This window comes from Chroicocephalus ridibundus, chromosome 2 (genome assembly GCF_963924245.1).
Source record: "Chroicocephalus ridibundus chromosome 2, bChrRid1.1, whole genome shotgun sequence".
Taxonomy (NCBI): domain Eukaryota; kingdom Metazoa; phylum Chordata; class Aves; order Charadriiformes; family Laridae; genus Chroicocephalus; species Chroicocephalus ridibundus.
The window spans coordinates 1108933-1122688 of record NC_086285.1 but is presented as its reverse complement, the minus strand read 5'-3'; the positions used below and the strand labels follow the sequence as shown (position 1 = coordinate 1122688).

At 44.5% G+C, this 13756-nt stretch overlaps 1 protein-coding gene across 1 annotated transcript in view; it reads right to left on the bottom strand.

Annotated features, from left to right (window-relative positions):
• Nucleotides 1-13756, bottom strand: part of SMARCC1 (SWI/SNF related, matrix associated, actin dependent regulator of chromatin subfamily c member 1) — a 98201-nt gene that overhangs the window by 32989 nt on the left and 51456 nt on the right. The window contains exons 20-21 of the mRNA XM_063324190.1: nt 10758-11016; nt 9936-10097 (exon numbers count right to left, since the gene is read on the bottom strand). Of these exons, the coding sequence (XP_063180260.1) occupies nt 9936-10097; nt 10758-11016 (421 nt within the window). The remainder of the gene's footprint in view (nt 1-9935; nt 10098-10757; nt 11017-13756) is intronic.

Genomic DNA, 13756 nt, shown 5'->3' with positions numbered 1-13756 from the left:
TTCAGGGTTAATTACGGTTTTCTGATCTCTACTAACAGTGGTTTAAAGAAAGCCACAACACTAAACTCCTGTAAGACTAAAAGCTTATTACACTAATTTTACTTTAAAAATCAAGTTTACTTGCAAATTTAAATTTGACCGGTTTTTCTTTTCAGTCCAATGAACAGGACAAAACATTAAGTTATCTACGCTCTGCTGAAACACCCAGTTTACCCACATAGAGAGAAACCATCAAATCTATCAATTTCAGCGACATAAAGGACAGTTCAACGCACAGTTCTGCAGTATTCAAGTCATAGACTAATCCCCCTTGGTAAGTCGCAGTATTATAAAATGTTTTTCCCAATACAGCCAATTTGATTCTGTAGGTGGTTGTCGGTTACGTGATTAACCTCAATTACGGTGCTGCCAGACTTGTAATTCCTCCTTAGCACAAGATCCCCTGAGCTGCTTTCGATGAAAGGTCTATCCAGAGGCATTGTCACGTGCTGCAGGTCAACCGAAGATTTAAATTCCATTTTGCAGGTGGTGTAAATACCAGAATTCTCCAAAGCAGACTTCAAAATAATTAATTCAACGCCAGAGTAACATTAAGCACTAGCAAATCTGTTAAAGCACTAACATGGTTCTTAAACACTAAGGATCTCTTGTTATTTCTGGCGCCAAAGTCACTGGAGTTCAAGATCCTCCGCACTGGTTTGACGTGAAACTCTGCACGGTGAAACCTCATTTCCCACCCTTCGTACCTGCTGCTCTGCATAAACGCGACGACCAACTGGTTCTCCAGTCCTGTGTGGCTCTTTGTGCTGTTCCTCCAAACACATCTCTCCCAAAACCACTCTGAAATTGGACCCAAGCCCTCAGAAATACATTCAAAGCACGTGTTTGAGTCTGAACTGAACAAAGAAGCTGAAATCAAAGAAAGTGGCCCACAAGGGGTAGTTCTATGGTAGATGTTTCCTGGACAGTGCTCTCACTCAGAACTTGAGCGTTCATTCTCTTGCTTCTTCCTCAGCTGTAATGACACCAATACTCGTGGGTTTGTTGAAGACAGGATCAATGAAACGATTAAAGTGAAACCCTAACACTCCTTTCACCTCCTCACTGAAAGAAGCTGTACTGCAGCTCCTCAAGAGCCCAACTGCAGCTGCCCAGTTAGGTGCTAAACAAGCTGTGAACCACCTTTTGAGCACAAGAGCTGCTTGTTGGTTAGATATAAAGCAAGAAAAGAACATAAATTACAAGCTGAAAGCTCTTGAGTTTCCTCTGCGTCCAAAAGATAGCCATCCAAAGAAACGGAGCTGAGGCTGAATGAACACACCTCCCGACAACGCTGTCGCAGGGCAGCCTGCTCAACAGCTTCCCGAACGCTCTGAAAAACCAGAGCTGAGCTGCACCTTCAGTGCTAACGCTGAAGACAACACGAGCATTGGGCGAGCTCTGACTTCTCCCCAGTGGCTTCAGGTATTTGCTGACAGACGCTGTAAGATGCGCAGGGCTCTCCATAAAGGCACCACTTGGGTTCTCTGGGCAATAACAGTTTCCTGGACTTCTCCAGGAGGTGGAGCTTCAGCCTTACACCATGCCCTCAATCTTCAGAAGACAGACATGAAACAGCCTCTGCTAAGACTGGCTCCAAGCCAAGGTTCCCATACTGAAGTCATGGAGTAATTCCTTATGGAAAAAGAGAAGTGTGCCGAACACATGTTCATGAAACCTCTACTGAGAGTAGAAGCAGCTCACCTACACCACTGCAGCCTCCAATTCTGAACTGGTCATCAAAAATCTCCATCTAGTACCTGACCAAAGAAGTCTTCCTCTCCTCAGAGGTCAAAACAGAAGGGTACAAGTCATTTGGGATATGAGCTATTCGGACACTTGGCAGGTTCTCTCACTGCCGTGGATGTGTGGGTCTGGAGAGCACCTGCTGCCTCTCACACCTTCCCATTCGGAACCCAGAACAAGTCTGCCAGACACCCATAAAAACCTGACCTTGACCCCAAGCACCTTCAGAGTGCTCTACGCCACCAGGCCTGAGAAAACCTTAGCTTCAATACGCAACTACTGACTGGGATTCCTGCTATCGCTCGTTTTTCTTTTTCTGGCTGACCAACCTGAGCCCTTCAAGCTTGTAACCGCTTATTTACTGCCTGCTTGGCATTCAAACAGCTATTACAGAGATACCTGGAGAGTTCTGCCAGAAGAGAGCCAGGCGCCCTCGCCTTACAGATTGCTTTTTGAGTAGCAACTGACCAGCTATCGTTCCATCTAACCTCACGTCTACAGCAGAAGACTAGGTAACAGCCTCACTGGTACGCAAGTGAGACCTAAATGAGGAAGGAAAAAAAGGGAAAAATCAAATCCCATGTGTTACCATGTGCTGGATGATGCACCTCGTAAGAGAAATGTGTGTCTTAACAGCAGTTAGTATCTTCTCGTGCTTAGTACACAGCTCTTGGTGCGAACCCGTGGTTCATTCATTAAATTATTCCTTCACAGAACACGTATTAAAAGTGTTCCTACTACGGATAGCAGGCCTCTGAGATAAGAGGATAACAGCCAGCATACTGATGGAGAATACCACGAAGGTGTCTCAATAAGGTACTACTACTTCCTGGTATTTTGCTCATGGATTGTTTAAAATCGTGATTTATTTGTAGCACCCAGCTGTTCTGCATGGACGGAGAAGAGGAAAGTGTCAGCAAAACCTCGTAACTCCTTGTCCAGGATCTTAGTTTCTTTCTGCAAGAACAGAAACTCTAGTTTAATGTACAATTTAACGTACAGGGGCGTTAAAGAAGGAGCTTATTCAGATTATGGAGTCCAACACATGCTGCCATACCAACATAAAACTGCTGGTGAAAAGCCCTGATCCATCGCTAAGCTGCTGAAGACATTAGCCGGTGTTGGGTGTTCGTTTTCAGTAATCCTCATTTTACTGGTAATTCCTGTGTGCTACAACGGAAAAAAACCAGGTGTACAAAGTGTTTTGCTTTAATAGCAACAGTTCTGTAGAGAAGTTTTTACAGAAGTCCCTTCCATCTATGAGAAAACATACTGAAATGTCTGATTGGAAGATAACAGTTTTCCTCTTGGCTTATTTTAAGATGATAAACCTACTTATCTGAAGTATCTGCCACCATAATTCAATTTATGGGGTCTGGGGATATACCTCCTCAGAAGTTTTATCTCAGAGTTAAGATTTAGTGACCTAATAACGTCACAGGGAAAAACCTAGATTAGATTTTGTCAGACAGCTATTTCAAGCCCAGAAGCAGAGCTCCAAACTGGGCTTAGAAGTGTCCCCCCTCCTCCTAGTAAATGAGAGAGAAAACTTTATTCTCTCCTTTAGCGAAAAACCAAACAGAGGGAGAAAGTGCAGAACACTCCAAGTGCAGTTGGGTTGGTAGAATGGAAGATCCTGAGCTCAAACTAGGAAAATACTGCACAGGAATACGCAAATTTTCATTCTGCTGTGACACAACCCAAACACCAAGACTTGGGATACAGCGTAATTGAAAGAAAAAAGTCTATAATTTTGTATAAACAACCCAAAACTTAACCACAGGGAGAAGTGGAGCTATTCTGAAGATCTACTTTCCACCAAAACTCCAAGTCAGAGTGAAACAGACTGGAAAAGCTCTAGTCTGTGGACAATGTCAAGTCAAAACGGGGAGGCTTCTGGCTCTGAAAAGCTAATGACTTGATAATTTCTTCACTCTTCTGGAAGATGAGAACCTGGAGCTCATGTTCTCCAGTCTGGAACCAGGCTGAGCAGAGATTCAAGTCCGAGCATCCCATACCAGCAGTGAGCACCACGACCACTGGTCTATCTCATCTGCTGAAGGCTCCTGCTCCAAAGGAGCTCCCACAGAAACCTGCAGCTTCGCATTTATACTCAGAGGTGGGGGGGGAAATTCCCTAGAAGGTTCTTGTCACTCAACTGCACACGATTTGCTCAGGAACGCAAACGTCACAGGTGAGAGTACTCCTTGACAGATTCTGAATCACATTTGAGAGAAGGCTGTAAGGCAATAACCACGTAAGCTGCCCCTAAGAATGCCATAAAAATCAAGTCCTATAAAGCATAAACTTTCCTCCTCTACCCAAAAAATCAGTTTGTTCTCGTGTCTTTTAGGTAAGCCTGAACTCCCTTTCCATTCTGAACTCAATTATGAACATGTGTTTTGTTTTCTGATTACAACGCGTTTGAGGGCTTGCCATCTTAAGGCACAGTTTTGCAGAAAAGCAGCATCCAGCAACGCGTGAGTCGCTGCGGCAGCTGAGGACACGAGCGCAGGATGAGTTTGCGTAGGTTTACAGTGTCCTACACATCAAACATTATCATAGATTCTAAGTGTTTGCTATTAATTCTCTGCAAGTACAGGGGCAAGTTTTATTAGATATTCCTTTTTTTTATTTTATTTCATATAATCATAGAAAGGTTTAGGTTGGAAGGAACCTTTGAAAATCATCCACTCCACCCCGCTGCCCCGGGCAGGGACACCTCCCACCAGCCCAGGTTGCTCCAAGGCCCATCCAACCTGGCCTTGAACCCCTCTCCAGGGATGGGGCAGCCCCTCGTCTGGACAGATCTGCAGACCAACGTGCAGACCACGGTAAGAGCCGTGAAGCTACTACCGCTGCGAAGACAATTCCAGGGTGAACAGGACGCTCCAGAAAGACAAACTCCCTCCCACCCCCTCTTTAGAGAAAATCTTCTCAAAGAAAAAAACCAAACACATAGAGCATCTCACAGTAAGGAAAAGCATCCTTGCACTCTCCCCTTGCATCATAATACATTTGATGGACACTTTCCAAAACAAAGCGTTCTTTAATATTACACAGGGACACATTCAGCTACAAAGAGAGTCAGAAGGTATGTATGCGTGACAGTAAGATTACCGCGAACATCCTGATTTAACTTAGGTTTTCTAGTCCTGGCTGTAATAATAAATGTTATTTTAAAATTAGGATGACAACTTTAGGCAGGTTGTAGCCGATGGTTTTTGAAAACTGTTTTCTCGTATTAGCTACTACGCCCTTATTCGCAGTGACAGCGCTACGCCTCGGCAGGCAGCAGCCATCCTGCTCTCGTGCACCGGGGGGACCACCCCGAAACACTACGCGTACAAAGAAAAGGAAAGCTGTCCGTTATTAGTTTGGGGGTTAAATAAGTTTACCTGGGTTGAAGCAGGTTTTTTACTTCTAAATTACAGGCTATTGAAAGTACCTCAAAAAATCAAGAGCCCTCTAAATATTAATCCCTAATTCAAATACGAAAAGATAAGAAAAAACCCAAAACATTTGACTCTGCATGAGAACGACAGAAATGACTCTTGCCTTTCAGCTGGATACGAACACAACCACACCGGTCTTCCTGTATGATCTAACAAGGTTAATGAAAATACGTAACGAACAATGCAAACAGGAACTGATTAGCTGGGGACACGTGTCCCTGTTACAAAAGGGGAAGATTTAACTTTAAGGAGAAAGAACCTGTAATCCCTCATACGTGGCACCAATGATGCTCTTTAACGCTCTTCAGGGGAAGCAAATGAGCATATTTCTTAAATCGGCAAGAGGCAGATGGTTGTGAGGCACCACGAGACATCTTTTAAGAAAGAAGAGCCGCTTGCAGACCAGGAAACATCCCCTCTCCATGCCCCTCTCCACACCTGAAGCAGCAAATATTTTCTGTCTCTACGCAAGCTTGCTCGGTTTTGCACATCCAAGATCACGGAGCATCATTTTCTATTACACGAACAACTTATAACTGACTTCTGACAAAGCCCAGTGACTTTACAGAGAAGCTAAACTGACTTTAGGTCAACAAGTAAAACTATAAAACCAGTTCCACAGTGAGAATTTGCTGCATTACCGTCAAACCGCCACTTGCAGCATAAGCAGATACGGAACCTCCGTTGTCATCGGAAGAACAATAAGCAAAACCCCACATATAAATGCAGCGAATCACTAGGGTGAGCTTCAGCTCAGCAGATAGTTTAAAGATGCCCTCAAGACGTCACAGTCCCCTTTGTTTTCACTGAGGCAACACACACAACCTGTCAAAAGTCAGGCTCGAATATGAATATTTAATTGAGAGGAAACATACTACAGCTATGGAAAAATCCTGGCTACGAATATGATAATTACGCTATTATCTAAACCAGAATGTACATTTTCCACAGCAAGTCAGGACTCCACAGCCACCAGAGCTGCCTCTGTTTCTGCTTCACGCAGCCCGCGGACGTGCAGCACAACCACCCGATGGGCTTCCAGGGAGGAGGTGGCAGAGCCCACAGAAAGCTGCTGCGGCTCTCGGGCGAGCTGCACGAGCCCATCGCCAGAGGATCGATGGACTCAACCCTCCAGCGGTGCAGAACCAGCTCGCAGGCACCTGCACACACGCACAGCGAATGAAGTGCTCGGAGGCTGTTCTTTTTAGCAGCGTTTGCGTTATTTCTGAGTTAAAGCACACCCTGGAGACCGCAAGAGAAATCATCCTGCCAAGAATGAAGTAAAATAACTTCTCCTGTGTACATATACTTGTGCGTAGTTTTCTAGTCTGTGTATTTGAGAATGATACAAAAATCATCCATAAAATGTTAAAGTCAAACATCCATTTAAATTGCTTACAGTTGTAGCGGAGACAGTAACTGGGCCCCCCGTTCCCTCAGTGCTTACTGTCACAGACGAGCTGCAGCTCGACGCACCCATACGCTGTGTCAGAGGAAACACTTTCCGTGAAATACTGGTTAGAATAAGACCTAAAATGCACAAGTAACTGCCTGCAACACAGGCACTTCAGAGACCGCCTCGTTCAGTGCACACGTATGCACTCCGTGTAGTTAATCACCTTTGGAAAGCCATTAAGAAAGCACACATACTCAGAAGACTTAATTGAAACTCCTAAGTACCCCAGGCGTACTGAATCTCTCCCTTCTCTGGAGCTTAATCACCAGCCAGGAGAGCCAGGATCCCTTGGATGCTCTCCTCAATTCATTTTTTACTAAAACAGATGTAGTGCATCTTCATCTATCCTACTCTGCGACCTACAGCGGGAATTTACTCTCTTGGAAAGCCAAAGCCGGTGTCTCCCACGCTAACCACAGCCTCTGAACCGCTCGAGTCTCCGCTTAACTCTACCGAAGCCTCACTATAGCAATTTAAAAGGAACCATCATCAGCTTTTTGAAAAACTAACAACTAAGACTTAAAAGAGGAGACTCTTGGATATTAACATAAGCTCCTGCAATCTGTTCCAGTCGTATTTTCCCCTTTAGCATCCCACATGGCTTATAATTCACCTGTATTAAGAGTTTTTATATTATTATGGAGCTATATTATTTTATTTCTAAAATATAACAACTGATGAACTTCAATTCTAGTAGGGAACCCATAGTAGATATTTTTAGTTCTCCGTAGCGACATTTAGATACAAAACTTCTGGTCTACCCATGCAAAACCAGCTCCGTTTCAGCAGTTGCACCCCACCACACTGCACTCCAGCGTCCCGCGCACACCTCTGCGAGCGCTGGATTCCCTCATGCCCCCCAGCGCAAAGCTGTTTTGGAGGTGGAAGGCACCACAGATTGTTGAGTGACCCAGTTCACTCTTGCTGAGCAGCTCCCCCAGGGAGAACCATCTGCTGTTGTCCTAATTTATTCCGTTAGTCACAGCCCAATACAAATCGCATTAACTATAACAGGACAGTGTTACTTATAGAACTCACCACCACACAGCTCATTCACAAATAATCGTGTTATGGTCATCTGCTCTCCAACTCCCCGTATTAAGAGACAAGCACTTCAAAAATCTCGATTTGCAACTTGTGTGCAAATTCTCCTAGAGCTAGGGCTAACCTAGGGACCAGCAACAGCACCAACGATGGAGCAATGCTGAACTTCCACGGCCGTGCTGTAGGATTAAGAACAAAGACTCAATGCAGCAGATGTGTTAGGTCCTTCACATACTGCAGTGAAGTTTGTCCTTGGAGCATGTGGAAAAAGGAAACAAAGCCCCAGTAAGAAAAAACTGACTTAAACTGAGCTTATTTTAAACCGACTATCAAATTAAACTTAGTCCCAGATGGAATAACACCTAGATTTGTTTTATAGTAGACTTGAAAATAAACCCCAAAGCCTTGCCCTTCCAACAGAGCTTCGATGCTTGCTGGCAGTTTTGCGTAACAGAGCGCTGTGAAGAGGGAGCAGCAGATATTCCCCACGGCAGTGTTCCCTTTTCAGCACATAATCCACATCTTCCCAAAGCTGCTGGAGTCACCATCCCTGGGGGGATTTAAAAGCTGGGCAGACGTGGTGCTGAGGGACATGGGGTAGTGGTGGCCTTGGCAGGGCCGGGTTAACAGTTGGACTTGACGATCTGAAAGGTCCCTTCCAACCTAAGTGATTCTATGATTCTATAATTAAGTCTGTCCCACCGAGTATGGAACTGAAAAATGCAACAAAAGGATTGTTGGATTGTTGCATTCCAAACCCGCCTGGACACGTTCCTGTGCAACCTGCTCTAGGTGACCCTGCTCTGGCAGGGGGGGTTGGACTAGATGATCTCCAGAGGTCCCTTCCAACCCTATGGTTCTATGATTGAGAGGCCTGTTAACTTCTTTTCTATTTAAAAATATCTTAATGAGCTAAGTGCTACTTTTCAATCTGATTTAAAAGCGTAGTTTTACAACGGACATTTAGTACCATAAATAGCAGACGTGCGTCTTCACCCGTATGACTCGCAGTTGAAAACGGAACAGCACGAGAACACGCAATCCTTTACGACTGGATCCACACAATGGGTCCTTTACGATCCCATCACCCAATCTGGCACCTTGCTCACATCTCTAGACGGAGTGACAGCAGGTCAACTATGACATGCACAAGCACAGCCCAAATCAAACATTCCAGTCAATCTAGATTACATCCTGTCCACTTTTACCCAAAGCCATACGTGCCTTTAAATATCTTGTCACTAAATTCACTAAAATGGTTTGTGATAAGCTGAACAAAACAGCAGCCAACAACGCTGGAGAGAAAAATAAAGATCTACAGACAGGTCGGTCGATCTGTACCAAACTCAAGAGGTGAAAGTCTGAGAAAGTCCGTAGGTACGTAGCAAAACATGCGTGTCCGCTCATTTTACTGTTGAAGGATGGCCAAATTAGAGTTAAAGAGAAAGGAGCTACACAACGTGATTTCACTTTACAGGGAGTTATCGCTCCCTACAAGTTTTACTTTCCATAATGAATAAACATCTTGCAACTGTCAAAGTTCCAGATAACGGACTTTACCGAAGTATCTGTTGAATACTCCAGAAAATAGCTCAATTGAAACCGAGCTCTAAAACAAGAGCTTGTTAGTACGGCAATGTAACGTACAAGAACCAGAGCCAAGAACCACGGCGTTATTGTGTCCCAGTCCACCATTTAATAAGAAGTTCCTTACCTGCCACCACCACAGTTAGCATGTTCTGAGAGTACAGGACTTACGTGAAAACTGGTGACCAAAAGGCATAATATAACATTGGAAGGTCAACTGGAGCACAAAGAGCCCATAAAGCCCCGTCTGCTTTATCATAACTATAATGCTAGAAAGGCAGCACCCTCTTAACTACTCTGACACCCACAAAACTGGTGTGAAATGTTCTGCTCTGGTATTTTTGCCACCTCAACTCTATGGGTCCCCAGCAACAGATTTAGTCAAAGTAAGAAAACAAACCGCTAAAGCTAAAGCCAGTCCTAAGTTCATGAATTCAGTGTCAAGATCTAATAATCCTACAGCAAGCCGAAATGGAATGACCTGTCACGCTCCCCTTACCTGCGATTCCCATCTCGTATTGGAGGTGGACTTACAGTTTATTGAGTCAGAAGAAAACGCCTAAGAGACCTCCTCTGCAGAAACTCCTGCATTTTGACGGACAACCTACCGATTTTCTCTGGCTCATCTGGACCTGTTCCGGCAATGCAGCTGCTCTCCAGCCCGTATGTTGGATCCACCTTCCCAGAGGCTCTTGCTGCCTCCTGTACTTTCTTTACATGAGCTTCAACGAGCTCCAGTGGAACCTCTTCCCTGACTCGAGAAAATTCCTCTGTTAAAAATGACACAGAAAACGTGATATTGTGAGGTTTTTATGGCAAATTAGAAGTTATGGTTCTGATCAATGCGTAGGTAAATCTTGTGACAAAATGAATTCTCAAATACGTTAAGTTCCTCCTCCTCTCATTAGGTAGTTAATTTTCTCTCTCGAATGCAGTGGGAAAGAGTCTCTTCCCAATTATATAAAATTGTAGAACTTTCACGTAGAAAAATAGGGAAAAAAGTGAAAGGAACTATTTCACCAATTTTTTAGAGGACGCACAGCTGCGCCAGGTAATCTCACGCAAGTAAAACAGGAAAACTCTTCAGCGTGGTGCATTTACCCCTGGCTAAACTACTGACAGCGGTCACAGCGACACCAACTACCAGGCGGCACTTGCAAGCGCTACCGCTAGTCGGTGAGCACAAGAGGGGAACGCAAGCCACCTTTAGACATTCGGTGGCCTTCAAGAGCTATTCTAACTTGCCTGTAAATCGGTAGTTTTAGCAACAATAGAGCGCAAAACCGAGTATTAGTAGACCTGCTTTCTCCATACATGTAAATTTATTTTTACAACTTACTACTCATCCTTAAGGAACTCTAGAAAGAGTCAATTTTTAGAGCAGACTAAGAGAAAGCAAAGTGAAAACCACTGCTGGGGCAAAGCCATACCTAACGCAGCCTTCGCCGCGGCGGACGCCACCCGGGGATCCACCACGGATGCCAGGAAGGCGACGGTACTCATGACCGGATTGCCAGACTGGCTGAAAGGGACGGGCTGGTACGCCAGCGGGCCCAGGGACGCATCCGAGTTCTCTAAGTAGGGGTCTTCAATGGGGAGTCTCAGAAAATGGAGAATGCACTCATCCTGGGTACGGCTCCCAACGTGCTCCGAGACTTTGTTCCAGTCATCTTTGTACATCTCCAGAGCCTGCAAAAGACAAAAATCATTGTATATGCACTGACTACTCTGGGGGGAAAAAACCCAAAAGCCCTACTTTATGCAAAAAAGATTTTCAATGCTAGTTATTTTGGTGATGGAACAATAAATGGGGATCAGGCAACTATTTAACATCATATTTTTTCTGGCAGCAAAATTACTCTGCAGAAGAAATATGAACGTCTCACTGGGACATCAGTTAAATTTAAACCGCTGGGATCATCACGTGAGTTTTATGCTGTTAACTGTATCAGAAAGAACCGTCAGAAGATTTGGGATTTACTAATAATATTTGCATAGTTAGTGTTTCCCCATTTTGCTTTCACACGAACAGTTTTACAGAGAAAGAAGTTTGCTTATTCTACCAAGTCTCAGCGATTCTTGTAATTCCCGTAACTGCTCTCCCTGAGGCCACCCTTGCGTTCTCCCGTTTATGTTTTAACACGGCAAGCTCTCTGGGGCAGGAACAGTCTTTATTTCACACACATACACTACCTATGACGGTGAAGTCCAGTTTTTAGATCCCACAGATGTTATGAAAATGAAAGAGCATCAAACCAATACACCAGAGGGGACAAAAGAGGAAAATATTCTGTATCATGAAGCCAGAAGAGATCAGTTCTCCAGCAATTGTTAACCAGTCTGATTTGCGTTAAGCATTCCAATTAACAAGACATTATTATGTAGATAAGCCACCTGATAAAATACAAACTTTCAGATTAAATCAAAGACTTTGTAATTGCGAGTTTCAGTCGCTTTTGTTACTTAAGAAAAGTTGCTCAGTTACTAAAGAAAAGTCTCAACAAAATAACATAGTGACAATGAGCTACTGAAGATGTAGAATAGAATCATTTAGGTTGGAAAAGACGTTTAAGATTGAGTCCAACAGTCTCTGACCTAGTTTTTTTAAAACCTAACAAATTAGTAAAAACCCCAAGTGGAAGCCTAATAGAATATTATCCCTTAACACCTTTTTTTTTTCCCTCCGGAAAACTCTTTATTTCAGTTATTTAAGCATTTGGACAGCATACAGTAAGAATTGCAATATCCTGAACTGTTAACTTTCACATTTCTGAGATGATTAATGGTCCAGTCACCTAGAAAAAGCAGCTTGACTTCTCCGCCAAATAGGTTAAAACTTAAAAGGAAAACGGGATTGACAATTTAAAGGCGTATCAGAAGCCTTCTGAAAATAACACCAGAGGCCTGAGCAAGGGTGGTAAACACCTGCCTATTTACCTGTTTGAGTTGCAAGATCCCCTTTTTATTTTGGAGTTTAACATATTTGGTCGAGAAGTCAAGCTGCTTTTGACTTACGCTGTGCTTACCCTACAACAAACAAAGGCAATTAGCTCCACGCTGCTTCCCAGCAAGCGACAGGCGTTTTAGCGTTGACTGGGAGAAGAGGAAGACCAGAGTTTGAAGCAGGCGTTATTCAGACTGCCTGGAGACCCCCACTACGTCCTTACGGCCCTGCTGGTCGCCACACGGGATGCCTTGGCCTTCAAGGCTCCTGTTTGCAGGTATAACGTATTTCAGAAGACACAAAAATCATCCTCTTCCCTAACTCCCCTTGACAACTGAGTTTCCCTAAATAAGCACTATGTCCGCTTAAGCGTGCACGTTAAGAACAAATGAAGTTAATGGCTTTTCAATACTTGAAATCTTTCCCTCAAGGCTGAGAATGACCAGAAACCTCAACCTTCACAGCACCACGCGAGACTGACTGAGCTTCCCACATGCACCACCTCTCATGGCACACAGGCAGAATTTGGAGCAAACGGGCGACTCCACTGGGTTATCTCTGTCAGACATCACGAGGAGGATACGTCCAACACGTCTGAGGAGTACACACAACTAGTTAACATGCTGGATGGTCCGCAGAGTTACTACTGGCAAGTAGAAGATAAAAACTGAGACAGCAGCCTCATGGTCCCCAACCTGGGAAGGGACGTTTCCACAACTTACTCTCTCTCTATATATATATATATTTGAAGACCGTGCGTTCAGAAGACATTCATAGGATAGTTTGGGTGGGAAGGGACCTTAAAGGCCACCCAGTGGCACCCCCTGCCCTGGGCAGGGACACCTCCCACCAGCCCAGGTTGCTCCAAGCCCCGTCCAACCTGCCCTTGAACCCCTCCAGGGATGGGGCAGCCACAGCTTCTCTGGGCAACCTGGGCCAGGGGCTCACCACCCTCACAGCCAAGAATTTCTGCCTCACATCTCATCTCAATCTCCCCTCTGTCAGTGGACAACCCTTCCCCCTCGTCCCATGGCTCCCCTCCCTGATCCAGAGTCCCTCCCCAGCTTTCCTGGAGCCCCTTGAGGGACTGGAAGGGGCTCTAAAGTCTCCCCTTATTCACCTATATATAAATCAGCCTTTTTCATCAACACTAAAAGTTTTGTAAAAAATCCAGGAGTTCCTGAACATACCATTTTCTTCACAGCAGTTATGGAGAAAAAATGTTTTAGTATTTTTGCAGCTAAAACACAAGCTATAAGAATTCTTCAAAGACAAAAGTAATCTACTTGGGCACGTCATGAAGGATGAAGGTCAGTCAGGGAAAAAACTGCAAGCTGAGACATTTTCAAAGCTGCGGAAGTAGACTAAGCGAAAGGACAGATGAGTTAAAGCCAAGAGTGTTAAAGATCCCACAGGCACTGAAGAAATCAGAGAAAAAAAGACCAAGCTGCCTGCAGCGGGTGAAGCTTTTTGGCCCCCCTGATC